We start from the raw sequence: 14,577 nt of genomic DNA on the forward strand, positions 1-14,577 counted from the left end.
CAGGCAAGAAGTTCCTGCCAGATCCTGCTCTTCATTGACAGACAAGGCCGTGCCATGCTATTCCCTTTGCATTGGGGTGCAGACATTGACAATACTCCATATAATTGCACGACAAGATATTTTTATTTGGGTTCAGTAGGGTAGTCACTAGTAGCATTCTAAATAGTCTGGCATGAGAACAGCACAGGTGAACATCCCAGGTAAGCATCTCCTTACCACTTTCCTGCCGGCAGAGGGCGCTTTCTACTCAAATAGGGCAAAGCTCCTGTCCTGGCGAGTGTAATTTTAGCACATAAACTATTAAATTGTATAAAGAAAGCATGTGATATCCACAGTGTCTCCATAACCTATGCATATATACTAGAGTAGTGCGCTGCATGAGAAGATATTTTAAAAATCTATTTATTCTTCCCTCCCCCTTCACCTCAATTGAAAATTGCTACTGTTGTTTCATTTACTTGGTGGTGTTTGATTAGCAGACATTGTGTACTGTAAATCAGTGTACTACACAAGTGGAACTTCTCATTTGTAGGCAAGAACAGGATTACTTCCTCCGTACTCGAAGTAGAACACAGTCCAGCTGATGACTAAAGACACTGCAGTCCAGCTGAAGAGTCCAGACATCTAATTCTGGTTTTTCACTTTCTGAAGAGGTTCAGAATGCCTCCCTGGAAGCATTTATAAGTATATGCAGGGCTGCAGAAAGCATATTTTTATGAGTTCAGAAGAAATGGAATAGCTTTCTGTAATTGCCAGGCAGCCTCATGTAAGTAACAATTCCCTCTGAAACAGCAGTTCACCAGGCAAAAGCCAGCTACAAAGAAAAGTTTGTTTGAGTGCAAACTCTCCAACTGTCCAAGAGCACCAATCTCCAGTGCTTGATGCATCACTAATCACAGCCTGAAGCAAAGGCCTTTAGTGCTTAAACGCCAAAACTGCAAGAGAAAGGTACAGTATTACCTAAGTGCTGAAAGTAAGTCCCTTTACCAACCCACACCAGCATTTTTTGGCCAATATGATGTAGCAGCTTCTTCAACTTTCTGCCAAAAGAATCTCAATGGGAAGAAAGCATATGAAACCCAAAAATTACCATATGCTGATTTGTTACTTTTCTGTTATAGCATTTATCAACACTTAGTTTAAGTCCAAATAATTAGAAGCCATCAATAAAAAATGGCTTTGTACTTCAAGTACCTCAGGATAATGCTACAAGCAACCCTCAAGATAGTCCTACCTGCCCAAGGTTCCTCCAGCCTGGGTGTAGTATTTGTTATAATCCAAGCGTAGCAGCAGTTGAGCTAAGTCAGAGTTTATCTGATGATTGCGAACACTAGAGAGAATCTTGAAGAGAAGCGATGACTGACGACTGAATCCCTACAAATTTGAAGAGATCAGTTCTGGGCCTTCTCAGAAGACAAGGAAAGCAAGCATCTCATCTCTGTTTCTGCCTACCCAGTCCTTTAACAGCCTGAAGAAAAGAATCACTGCAAGAGATGTGATGCTTGTGGTCGAGGATAAGGTAAGCTCTGAGCCATAAGAACTCCTAGATATTAGTTATACAAAAGGAGGGGTAGAGGTATCAACCTCTGCCTCCTTTCTATTCCAGTATCTGCCCTCATTCCGCCTCTCTGTGCACATAGAATTTCCAACTCAAGAGGAGCTAATTAGCTAAAATAATTACAAGCACTTGGCTTTCACTTTTGTTCTACAGCTGTTAAAGCCAAGATAACTGCTTAGGCAAATGTTTGCATGGGAGGAAAACAGATCCACAGAAACACAGATTCACCTTCACCAAAATACTGAGTTGCGCAGCTCCCCGTTCATCTAAGGGACCCAGATTGTGACTGACCAGAGAACAAAAGCTATGACAAAGATCCAGAATTTCATTTAAGCAGTGGAAAACCTACATGGAATAAAAAGTACAAATTAATAGTTGAAACAGAATTTGAACACAGAGAGAAAGCAGAAAAGTTGTAGCATTCATAAGAAAGATGTTGCTGGTACTGTATTTTTTAGTCAGGAAGGATGATATTGATGCAGCATTTTTTAAAATGTTTTCTATGGAAAAAGGATTTAAATGTTATGCTGCATCTCCCCTCTGCCCCTCCCACAACCTCTTGCACACGTTTCTGGGAAAACAGCAATTGGCATGAACCGTCCAGATAGGCACAGGAGTTACACACTGGCTTCTCTAGCCAACGGGCAGGTCACCACTGCAGCTTTGGGATTTAGAAGGCAGGATAAAGACCAAGAGCTGTGGCTCAAGGCTTTGGTTTCACTGTTTGCTATACTAGGCATTTCCTTTGTATCAGTTATCTGACTGGGCAATTACTATTCGGACACCTTTATTCTACAATAACCTCATAGATGAGCACAGAGATACTGTGTTTCATTAAAACTAACCTTCTTTGCAAATGTTTTTGTGAGGCTGTTCATAAAGCTACTTCTAACTTTTTTGGTTTTTTAATGAAATTAAAAAGACCCTAAGTCCACTCAGGAATATCTCAACTATTTTTTTTTTTCTCTTAAGTAGAAGAGGAAATTTTTCCTAGTCTAACACATATCAGTATGAGTCCCTCAGGAATACAGTTCCCAGCACTACGCTCATAAGTTCTTTAATAAAATAGCCTGTGATAAAAACATACTGATAAAATACAAGCTATTCAGGTTAACTGAACACTGAAATAAGCTTGACTTAGAATTGCCAGGAATACAGCATTCACACTCACCAACTGTAAATCAGGAGATCTTAATTCAATTATCAGTTACAGTTTATACCTGCCTTACTCCTAGAATTGTAGTCTGCAGTCTGCAGGAGATTATCACCGAACTGTTTTAAAATACGTGATCTGTCGTACCTGTACAAAAAGGTGTGTTTCTTAGGGCGAATTGGTAGAAAAAGGTGGAAACAAGACCTACTTACAGGTTTTAGAAGGATGAAAGACTGAGCCAACAAATTACTTAGGAAATGATCGTGAGCCAAACGTATACTCTCAAAATCTCTTGTGGCGTTTATCTGCTGCAGAAGCTGTGAAAACTGAGACTCCAGTACATCAACCTGATGAATGTGTGAAGATACCTCATTAGTGGTTTGAGGAACTGGGAGTGCTTCAGGCCAGCTAGAAGTTTGGAATAAGAAACTTACTTTCCTTATTGCTACTCTTATGTTAGAAGCTGAGGATCCCCTTCTCTCTGGCTGATGAATAGGGAATTATATACAAGAGCAGTACATAATGTGGGATATGCAACAATTTTGATGCCTAAGTAATATCCAAGTAGAAAGGGAAATAGTCATTTTCTTTAGCTATGGAAAGGTATATAGCTAGCATGTAGACAAATGTATTTCATTTTAGTAATTTCTGAATTTTATACTGGGAGATACTATTTGGAATCTTAGGGCAAAGGCTGCAGTACAAAAGCTCAGCCAGATTACTGTGGCAAATTAGGAAATCCAGGCTCCCTCTCAATTCTTTAAAAACCAAACAAAAAAGCCCAAAACTTAACTCAAAATAGAGTTCACTTAAAGAGGCCAGAGAAGGAGCCAGGATGGTATCTTAATGATGGTCCTTCAGAGATTAGTGGTTTTTCACAAACGTTTAGTAGCATTAGAGAGCTACTAAAGAATTCCTCCATTTCACTGATTCACAAGTCCAAAAACTTCGTAATTGTAGCAGTAGTCTGGGAACTTGGAGGAAGCTCTAGACTTGCGAAGGAAATCCTGATTTCCTTAAGGTACAAGGAATCAGAAAACTGAGGTAAGTCTTCAGTGCTCCCTCCATGCATTTCTGCCAGTTTCTGATTAACTGATACAGTTTATCTTTCTCTGTAATACTGACCTGCAGATAATACTGAAGATTGTCCACAAGGAAAGCCATGTGATCCCTCAGACGCCACTTGATAGCATCTGTTCTGTTAGATTTCAGGTGTTTACGTTGCATCTGGAGAGCCCAGCAGTGCTGTAGCTCAGCCTGGACTCGTCGCACACTCAGCAGGTATTTGAACACAACATTGTACCTACAATCCAAGCGTAGAAATACAAAGTTGTTTATGACTAAAATCTTCCTCTGTTACTGGAGAATGGAGTTAGTGGAGTTACTCGAGAATGTAACAAATCAAGACTGGAAAAAGAAACAGGAGGTGACTGCCAATAGTTAGGGTCAATCAGGTCATGGCCCATGTGCCCCATGGCACATCTTGCAGAGTAAGATTTCTGCTTGTATTGATTACTGACCTAAAAAATACGAAGTCAGTTTCAGTGTAAGGAGGGGAGCTCCTTGTGTCAATGTGTCAATGAAAACACTGTTAAAGTAGCGCTGTTTGTAAATTGGTGCAGATCTGTCAGCATCTTGCAGGTCTTACTGTCATTATAAGTACTTTTAATGTGAGTAAGTGGAATGAGACATTTTAAGGTTCAGGGAGCAATAGCTCTACCTTTCTCTCCATAGAGAATAAAAACCCCCAACACACTAGTGAATGCCTCACATCAGGGAACATACAGATGAATACAGAAAGACCATACCTAGAACTTACTTCTCGAGAACAGCAGGAGTAAAAAGAATGTGCAGTGGCCATTGAACTTTGTAAGAAAGGCCCAGAGCTGCCCATCCAGACGTGGGGGCTTCACGTGGAGATAATTCCCGGGAAGGCCCTTCACGAGTCTGAGAAGTATCTAAAAACAAGTAAGGTGCTGAATTATGTTATGTTCTCAGTCAGTGCAACCATGGCAAGAAGGAAAAGGGAAAGAACAGAAGAAGAGCCAAAGTAGTCTAGGCCATCACACAGGGCAGTAAAGGGAACAAAATTAGTATTTCTCTAACTTGAGAGAAGGGTAAGTAATTGATTTGAAAACAAGGTCACCATCTCCCCTCTTAATTCACTTCTAAAAATGCAAGTAGATACCTTTATGTTCCTTTCCATGATACTCAATGGTTAGGTGAAGAAGAGGAAGAAGGTTGTCATCATCTAACAGTACCTTATGAGCAGACTGCTGAAATGCAATGTTGACATCTGACAACAAGAGAACACGTATCAGCACAAGATGATGCAGCTAGTGCTAATTTTGCACCCTTTAATTATTTACTCTTGGTCCTAAAAGACAACACTGATGCACTACTGACACTCTTTTCTTTTAATGCCAGTTTCAAATACCTGCCATCAGAAGGTTTCTGAGAGATTGTTTTCGCTCACTCTCTGAGACATTCTAATTCACAAGTGCTATAGTTTCAAAACTAATGACATCATGTAGAGAGTTAAAATAGAACTCTTCTGTACCGGACATGGATTACGACTTTCCTGCTATACCACAACGAGGCCAGTTTGGTAAGCAAATAAGCAACACTCACCATGTTCAGTTACAGCCGTAGGTGGTGTCTTTAACATGTGCTGTGCAGTGTCAATGAAGGCCTGAAACAGCTCACCTCTTCCCAAAAGGTAAAAGTCTTTTATAATCTGTGGAGATAAATTCATTGTACCTAACATACCAAACACTGAGCAGAAATTTTAAGCATCCTAGCTGATAGCACCCATTTTTATTATTTGGACAAGTGCTGTTTCTAAACACAGCTGGAGCCAAAAAGTCTACACTGCCTTTGCTTCAATATGCAAACTACACATACCCCTCTAACTCTGTCTTTGACCAAGTTCTATCAGTGTTTGCTCACTCTTGAGACTGGAAAATGAAAACAGCTTTACCTAAATGAAGAAAGCCCAGAGTGTAAGGGAGCAAACAGAAACTTAACAGAAAGAAGGGAAGAAAGAGCTGCTTTAGCAAAAACAAACTAGCAGTTGCATTACCTTCAGTTGTCCTAGCAGATCCGATTCCTCCACCATCAGTTTCCAAAGATGCTAGTGAAGAAACAAAAATCAAACAACACAACAGAAACCTCCCCTCAGAATTATCTCACCCATTCAGAGAGGAGTAGCTGCTGTCTTCATTTGTGATGCATACAAAAAGAGCGCCTATACAAAATACTATATAAAGTACAATAGAACACAGTGAGTGTCCTGTGTAGCAGCCCATGCTATCAGTTAAAATTCTTGATATATACTGGCAAAAAAACTCTGCCTAAGAAACCTGAAGACCTGTGACAAAAAAGTGCAAATTCCTATGAAACTAGTTCTACTCCAGCTTTGTTCTTGATTCTCTAACTTCCCCATTTTCTTCTGTTCTCCTCCCTGCCCCAAGTGAAAAAAAGATTAAAAATTGCCAAAGCCTGTGTTCAGCAAGATGACATCTATTATGCTGAAAGCAAATGAAGAGTTCTGAAATAATTTCAAGTGAAATAATTAAAAAAAAAAAAAAAATTCCCTTCTTTCCCTCACGTAAGAGCATAGTATTTGTTAATGTCATTTTGTCACTAGAAGCTGGATTTACATGAAGCCCTGAGACCAGTTAGAACAGTTGCACCATTGACATGTTTGTTCAATCACTGGCACTGACAAGCCCTCCTCTTCCAGGTCCTTCACAAAATTTAAGAGCTTCTCAGCCTGCATATAAGTAGTTACCCTTCCTAGGATGCTCACCTCAGCAACAGTGCTCCGTATCCAGTCAACCACAGATTCAAAGTCCACCAAACTAAAAAGTGGTTGCTGCTTAAGTCGATGTAGCTCTGCTGCAAATGTGTCCTCCTGGTTTTTTAGGATGGAGCCTGTGCAGCAATTATAAGAATTTCAGAGAGTAAAAAGGAATCCCATTTGGAGATGCACAGACAGCACAGAGGAACAGAAAGGCTGTCTAGGCAGCACTGTCTCAGGTCTGGCAAGGAACGTGAAGAGGAGGCTTCAAAGTACAAGTACCAAGGTATAAGATTGCTATTGTATGTACAGTTGCAGTATAGACACTTGCCACGGCAGTGCTGTGGTATCAGTAAAACCCCCAAATATTTTCTATATAAATGGTTGCCGCTAAAAGCCCTTTTTCTAGGACTGAGCTAGATCTTCAAACCCACAAACTTTTCTGCCACATTAACCAGTTGGTTTGGGTCTCCCCATACCCCACCCCTTTCAAATCTATCCTACTGCCTGAACTTGAGGACTTTGTGTTTTTTTAACCAACTGAGCTAGAAGACCAATTTCTTTTCCCCTCGCTTCTGCTACTGCAAGAAACAGTCCACATGAATTGGTCCTTTGTTCTCTGTAATGTCACTCAAGTAATTTAAGTACTTTTGCATAAGCATGCTCAAGGTAGAGAGCCACCACAGCAGTCCTCCTCCATTGGTGTAGAAATATATTTCCCAAACCACCCTCAGTGTAAACTTTTCAACCTCTGAAAGTGAACCATCAGCTAGAAGTTTCTCTCCCTTGCTGTCTTTAAAGCTCCATATAATTTGTCTTTCATAGGAACTTTGGGACCGTCTTGCAAGTGAATCTCTCGTGTTTGTGGATACAAGTTAATCCCATGACACCATTCTGCAACATATACACTCAGAGCAAGATGTGCCTTTGTGTCTGTTGCAGCCTTTAGGGAGAGGGATGCAAACTGAAAAGAAAACAAGGCCTTTGCAATCGCTTTATCCAGAGCAAATCACATGGTGACTTGCTGCTGGAAACTTGGAGACTATGTTTGGAAAGTGTTATTTATTCATCTTGTTCTTAGACCTCTCCCTTGGAATCAATCAGAAGCAGAACACCGGGACTACTGCTCTGTCCTGGCACAACTATCCATATAGTCTGTAACGGCCAATAGTCAGTGACTGTTGAGGAATTCGTTAATGTGGCATTTTGGAAACTATGTGTCAGTCACTCATAACTGAGCAAAGGTTGTAAGAAAGATGTTCCTTACCTTTTCTGGTCAGATTAACATTCTGATTCTCAAACATCTGAACAGATTCTCCCACAAAGAGGATCTTCTCAGCAACCCGTACAGGAATGTACGAAGGCAGCATTTCTACTCTCAAAGAAAACTGCTTTAGAGACGGAGCTAACATGTTCTCCTCCTCAATCAAGCGCTGCCAGAGACACCAGGGAAAAGAAATCAAGTGCAAAACAGTGTCAGAAAATCAGGTAGAAAAGGTGTATAAAGGGGTGTGTGTGTGAGGGGGCATTTAAGAGCATTGGAAGTAAGCAGAAAGGTAGCAGAACTGATTTGTATCATTTAAGTAAGCCGGTAATCTTCCTTATAGTTCTGATATGCTAGCAGATCTCCCTGGAGATATTGCTTCCATCAGAGAGCAGCAGAAGGGGAAAAAGAAGCTAAACATTTGTGGAACACTAACAAATTGGCTGTATTAAAGGGTTATGTTACATAAGCAAAAGGAGTGTTATTGCAAATGCATTGCATCTGTCTTTTGCTGCCATAACAATGTTAACTAGCATTACCAAAAATAATCCTCCCCTATACCCATTCCTATGTTTTAACACTGTTAGAACACTTGTGATACAGGCCAAATATAAACACCTCCACTAGTGAGCAATTAGGATAAAGATCCAAAAGCTTGCCAACAAAGATAAGGCAATTTTCTCAGTTCTCGTGAAAGCTGTTTTAGAACAATACAGTAAGTTACTAATTTTTTTTCTGAATGTTAATAAGGAACTCCAAGTATGGAGGCAAGATCTTCCTTCAGGAACGCAATATTGATAATTTCACCTGGCTTTCTTGTTACTGGAGAATTCGTTTCAGTGGTCCATAATCCAGTAAAAATCACCCACAGTTTTGAGAATGTTTGCCATCTACAAAATTCTTCATTTCAATAGAAGAGTTCTGTACAAATTCGTATACTGATGTTAACAGGTTGGCAGTTCTTTTCTTAAGATTCTAGCGACACTTTTAGATGATGCAACACCCAAGTATTTTATTGATCTGTTCCACTAAAACTCAAGAGTTCTTATTTTACTCTTTGACTGAAGAATTGCCAACACTGTTAGTTGGTAATACTGAAGAAAGAAGTTCTTTAGTCTACAATTTCCACCATGGACCTAGAAGACTCAACAATTTTCACTTTCTTTATCCAATATAGTGAAATAACAAATTTTTCCACTAACTGCCTTTTAAAGTTTTCCCCTGTTTTTCTCTGGGCATAGTCCATTTACAGCAGAGACTGTTGGCACAGGGCACTTAATTAGTATGCAACACAGAGTTTCTGTGTAGTCACAGCAAAGCTGCATGCACCACACTAACTCCATAAGTGCCCATGAAATGCTTTCTCACCATAAACTAGAGGGTGAATTTAGAGTGGAACTTGCTCCACACTATTCTCTATTCAGACACTATTCAAATGCTCAGTGTGGAAGACTGCTCCATTGAGAAAGGTGCTTTGCAAAAGGGCACTCTAATGGTATAGCATCTACAGGAAGAGTTACCACATTTCACCAGTCTGCTGGTAGGTTGCTCCCTTGCTTAGCAGTCTCTCGACTCTCACATAACACATTTTCTACCAGTAATGTCAATAGCATAAACCTGTTAGGTAACATTTGCAGAACTAATGGTTGTGCAAGAAAGGCACCTGACCCAGCTGCCCATAGAAAGTGTGCAAATCAAGTCAACAGCCAAGTTCCCCACACCCTGTTCCCTGCAATTGCTCACACTACCACCAATGCCTGTGTTAAACAGATCACAGTGTTGGCCATAAGGAATAAGAAGCCAATCAGTCAAGAGCAGTGGGCATGCAGCAGTTCCCATTACTTGACATCAGTGTCTACACAGATTCCATCCATGGGGCTTTCTGCCGTGGGGTTATCCAACTGTGCCAAACAATAGGTCTCTGTCCCTTATGCCTAGCAGCAACCTATTACAGTATTATTTTGATTTACCATCCTAGCAGGTTTCAGTATATGTCTAGTCTAGCATAGCTTGCACTGAGGCAGAATACAATACACATCTTCTTTAGTTCCCTAAGGACCAAAGATGTCAAGTTATGACTTGTAGATCTTACCAGGTCCTGCAGTTCGCGTAGCTGTTTTCCTGTAAGTCCCCCAATTCCTAAGTCATCGTCATCTTCTTCAGGTTGGCTAGGGACATTTCCAGAAGAGGGGCCCTGTTTGATAAAGAACTCTTCGTGTTGGTCTAGTAGCAATCCATGCAGCATCCAGGCAGAGAGCTGCTTATACATGACTCCATGACACACAGCCAGAATCCTGAGGTCAAGTGAAACAGTCAGTCAGGCCTTTGCACACAATAATCAAAACCTCATTGAATGTTGTTCCAGAAAGTCCAGTCGGTCAGCCAGGCAGTATGGCAAGTACTAAGTGGCTAATGTGGTATTTTTTATATATATATATATATATATATATATACTTTTTTTTTTTTTTTTTTTTTTAACAGAGAAAGGTGGACAAAACTAGAAGGTGCAAGTCTGCAATGGCTGCTGTTTCTACTCAAAGGACATTTTAAGCAGTTTGACTTTCTCCACAAGGACATACAAACATCACAACACTCACACAGTCACATTTATCACTTTGAAGGATCAAAGATCAGTGATATGCAAAACAAAGAAGAAGAATCTGGGCCTGAAGTTTTCTAAGCCCTTAACCTAAAGTATGGGGAAAGACTTAATTCTCACCACAAGCCTGCTTTAGATAAATAATGGGAACAGTGACAGTTTTCCCCTGGATGGTACTCCTACTTTTATACCATGCAAAGCTGTTTTGCATGTACTGTTTCAACAAGTAAGAAACACATTGACACTAACTCCAGAAGAATGAAGTAATAGTTTTATTGGATCTACATACTTTTCAAGAGCACTGCGAACAGGAGGCAGCCCCCCACAGCTATGTTTGTGGACTGTCTCCAATATCTGGCACCCATGAATCTGCAGAAAGAAAAGGTTAGACCAGGTCTGTTATTTGGATTGGTACTGAGCTTTTTATACATTTAAACATTACACTTTCAGCTAACAAAAAATGCTTTCACAAACTGAACAAGTCTTACAGAAAGAAAGGTGTAACATGCTGCGTGTAGTGATGAAAAAGGCCTTCTAAATGTGGCTCTACACTCAAGCTTCTCTCAATACTTTCCCTTAAAAAATATAAGCATCTCTGGATTCTCAAAACATTACCCTCTGCCTTTTTTATTTCAGGCAACAGCCAGAGAAAACAGACTCAGAAAAGAAAAATTCCAACCACCAGCATCCTGTCCTATGAAATTCAAGATATCAAAGACTATGGGATCAGGGAAAAATTCAAATACAGTGTAAATAAATTTGTAAAATAGTCTCAATACTTACAGTAGAACTAGTAATAGGGCACCCATTACTGAAACTAGATTATTTTCTACTTTCAGAAGTCTGGGATGGGGGCAGAAATTACTTTATCAGTTAAAGAGAAAACCTGTTAAGAGAAACTAGCTGCAATTTTACTGTACCTTCTGCGTTTTGATCTGTTCCACCATGACCATCACAGAGGGGAAGAGTAACTGAAACTGCAGAACAAGAAGTGAACTATTGATTTAGGTTGTTATGTAAGGAAGAGAGGAAAAAAAAACTGTACTTGAGTAACTGTGGACAACAGCTGAACACAATAATTTAATAAAACTATTACCTGTCTTTCCTCACAAATTAGAAACATGACATGCAAATCTCTAGGAAGTATGTCTTCCCTTCACTGGACCAAGATGCACGAAGTTACTATATTCCAGCAGTAGTTCAGGCTAAACACAGTCAGTGCGGAATGTGTGAGGGTCAAGGTGGAGGACCTTAGCTTTGTGCTGAAGTGCAGGTGATCCTCTGAGCATGATTAAGGGACTACAGATGTAGAAGCATTAGATAGAAATGGCATGACATGATGGAATAAGCCTCGTTTATCCCACCCACTTTCTTATTAGACTCAATGAGGGATAAGAGCAAGCAAAGAACACTACCTCTTTAATAACATGACATACCTGGTCCAAGGAGTAATTAACATGTGAGATGGAAAGATGTGGGTCAGCCAGAAACTATAAAGATAAAGCAATTAATGAAGATTAATTATCACAACCACTAAATGGTGACGCTACCCAAGGTATGACAGCTACTAGTCTAGCAGAGATTAATCAAAACCTCTACAACTGGCAACAGAAGCCACAATAGTCTGAGACAGCACTGAGCTATCTCACTGGGCTGACAAAGATGGAACCCTTACTGAACTGAAGGAAGAGAGGACAACACTTAATAGGATGAAAAGTAATTTACAATGACATCTCACAGGAATAATTTGGAAGGCATCCCTAACGTGGAAAGGAAAATACCTCATTTCATCTTAGAAACCACTACTATTAATTGCAGAAATGACAAGTTTCCACAATCTGCCAGCAGCACTACAGCCTCTTGTTCTGTATCTCTGTCCTTTACCTCTTGTTCTAGGTCAAGTAGTGCCTGTCGATAAGGCTGCAGCACTGAATCAAGACCTGTGCAGAAGGCTCTCAAATAAATGCCATGCAATCCACTCTGGTTTTGCTGAGATGGATGGTGATCCTGAAACCAAACAATAAAATCTGCCTCAGCATATTCCTGCAAGTCTGAAGAGTAATCTAGTATCTGTGCAGTGTCACAGCAGTAGTCAGTGCTCCAAACACGTTGAAATGCACCTTAGCTCACCATAAAGTGATCAGAAAAACAAATGCAACCTTTTCACAACGAGAGTTACTTGAGCAGACTGATATTTAGCTCTTTTGCGGACCTCTGAAAGTGCTGGGAGCCTCTAGTACCAGTGCTTCTTTTCACTTAAGTGTGCCTCTTGGATCTCAAAGCTCTTCACAAATCATGAGGAGATAGTCATGAGCATCCTGCTCAATTGACAAACCCTGGCCAGTCTGCTATGGTCAGAAATTATTACAAGACTTCCTCAATAATAAGATTTTACATTTGATTCATTCTTCATTGCTCTCTACCTCCCTTACAAGCATTGCAGAGAGCTTTCTGGAGCTCTGCTCGATGCTAGCGCGAGCGCGGGTATGGGCCACGGGCCACTCCTGTGTCCTGGGCAGCTTGGCCTTACTGGCACCTGCCGCGCTCTTCCCGGGAAATACCTCGGCCCAGCGGCCCCACCTGCTGCTGTACGTGTCCCGTGTACTGCTCCACGAATTCGGCGAAGCGGATGTAGTCGGTGCCGAGGCGGCAAAGCCGGTTCAGGACGCTGGTCTCGCTGGGGTGCAGAAACGGCAGCTCCTGAGACACCTGGAAGGGAAAACAGCGGTGACGAACGAATGGATGGACGGACGGACGAGCCGCGCAGAGTGGGGGGTGGGGGGCAGGGACCGGGCGGGACGGGGGCCGGGGTGGGGTGGGCTTTGCCTGGGGCCGTGCCACACCTGGAGGCCGCCGCGCTTGCTCCAGGTGAAGGCCGCCCCCGGGTACCCGCTCAGGGCCAGCAGCAGCTCGTGGATCATCCTGCCGCGCGGGCCGCGCGGGCTGCCGGGAGCAACGCGGGGGCCGCCGGGAACGGCGGGCGGGGGGCGCCGGAGCGGGCAGTAAGGTGAGCGGCTGTGAGGGCAAGTGCTTGTTCGGGAGGTCCCATCCAGGACAACAGCAAATGCGCAGCCCTCTATGTAGACTTGGTTTCGGTATGCCTCACTAGGTTTCTTTATCGGTTTCTCAGGTTATCTGTCAGTGTTTTATTAGTGCTAGTTTTACCTTTCTCCATTTATTATGTATTGCTTTCCTTCACTTCCTGTCGTAATGCGGATAGTCTTTTAATCAAAAAACGGTCTAGTTTGAAAACTACGAAGTTATTTAATAAAGTGGTTTTTAGCAGCCTCTTTTTCATTCCCCCCCCCCCCCCCCCCCCCCCCATTTTTGACAGTGTTTTCCCCTATGTGCATGTTTGCTCTTCTTCATTTAGAAGAAATTAGTGTTTAGTGTTAAGGGTCATCTAATTTGTATTTGGTTCAGCTTGCCACAATACGGTCTGAAATGTAGGAAGAATATGGGCATGTACTATCTATAGCTTATGTGTAAACTGGGAGCCCCAACATTATTGTTTATCATGTATGAGTATAATAAAACTATCGTCTTTCTGTTGACAAAACTTCTACCATCATGATAAAGACTGAGGAGTTGGGCTAGACATTTGTTAAGCATCCTTGACATAAATATCACAGTATACAATTGGTCTGGAAACCTCTGCAAAAGAACAGATAACAGTAGTTTATTTAAAGGATTTTGGTGCTCATTTTCTCTGGGAAGCCTAGTGATTAGTCATTAAGGCAAAAACTTAAAATAATTTTTTTACAGAATTGGTTGCTCAAATTTTGAAATGAGAGAAAAATAGCTATCTCTATAATATTTGCAGGGCCATCTGACTAGTGCTCGTTCAACATTAGGGGAAAAAAAGACAAGGAACAGGAAAGGCAATAAATTAGACACATCGATACACAACTCCTAATAAAAACATTTCACAAAGTCAATAACAAACACCAGAAATCTTAAATCAGGGGACCTGTTATAGGTACCATTGAATACAACCTTGAAGAGGTTCAGAAAGGTTCTTTGATGACATGTAATAATTGTGTTTTATTTTTCTTATCAGAATGAGATGTTTTTGAGGAAGGATTGTGGCACTGTGCAAAAATGTTACGAGATTTTTAGGGGGAACAAAATAAATTCTGCACTCCACAGTCTACATATAAACATAATTTTAAATGTCTTCTCATTGCATAACTTACAAGTG

At 41.1% G+C, this 14,577-nt stretch overlaps 1 protein-coding gene across 3 annotated transcripts; it reads right to left on the reverse strand.

The window, feature by feature from the left end:
• Nucleotides 1–104: 104 nt before the first annotated feature.
• On the reverse strand, nucleotides 105–13,312 carry TUBGCP4 (tubulin gamma complex associated protein 4). Of its 3 annotated transcripts, XM_053955022.1 has the most exons (18): nucleotides 13,220–13,312; nucleotides 12,957–13,085; nucleotides 12,261–12,383; nucleotides 11,813–11,866; nucleotides 11,297–11,353; nucleotides 10,666–10,745; nucleotides 9,870–10,071; nucleotides 7,781–7,946; nucleotides 6,523–6,647; nucleotides 5,794–5,844; nucleotides 5,343–5,448; nucleotides 4,900–5,007; nucleotides 4,531–4,669; nucleotides 3,837–4,014; nucleotides 2,924–3,058; nucleotides 1,787–1,903; nucleotides 1,235–1,374; nucleotides 105–935 (listed from the first exon to the last, which is right to left on the reverse strand). In XM_053955022.1, exons 1-18 carry the CDS (start codon nucleotides 13,295–13,297, stop codon nucleotides 923–925), a joined length of 2,001 nt encoding a protein of 666 aa, XP_053810997.1. In that variant the 5' UTR covers nucleotides 13,298–13,312; the 3' UTR covers nucleotides 105–922. The 3 variants fall into 3 exon arrangements, with proteins under 3 accessions (XP_053810997.1, XP_053810998.1, XP_053810999.1); XM_053955024.1 differs by lacking the exons at nucleotides 105–935; nucleotides 1,235–1,374; nucleotides 2,924–3,058 and adding an exon at nucleotides 2,783–2,858 and having other exon boundaries at nucleotides 1,816–1,903; XM_053955023.1 differs by lacking the exons at nucleotides 11,813–11,866; nucleotides 12,261–12,383; nucleotides 12,957–13,085; nucleotides 13,220–13,312 and adding an exon at nucleotides 11,473–11,627.
• Between the last annotated feature and the right edge of the window lie 1,265 nt (nucleotides 13,313–14,577).

This window comes from Vidua chalybeata, chromosome 13 (assembly GCF_026979565.1).
Source record: "Vidua chalybeata isolate OUT-0048 chromosome 13, bVidCha1 merged haplotype, whole genome shotgun sequence".
Taxonomy (NCBI): Eukaryota; Metazoa; Chordata; class Aves; order Passeriformes; family Viduidae; genus Vidua; species Vidua chalybeata.

Bases quoted from the DNA above. Each gene is read 5' to 3' on its own strand.
- TUBGCP4 (XM_053955022.1), bottom strand. From the start codon at position 13,297: ATGATCCACGAGCTGCTGCTGGCCCTGAGCGGGTACCCGGGGGCGGCC. The intron at 6,648-7,780 runs GTAAGGAACATC...ATTGCTGCACAG, and splicing joins TGTTAATCTGACCAGAAAAG to GCTCCATCCTAAAAAACCAG. The intron at 4,015-4,530 runs GTAAGTTCTAGG...CTTGGATTGTAG, and splicing joins ACTCCTGCTGTTCTCGAGAA to GTACAATGTTGTGTTCAAAT.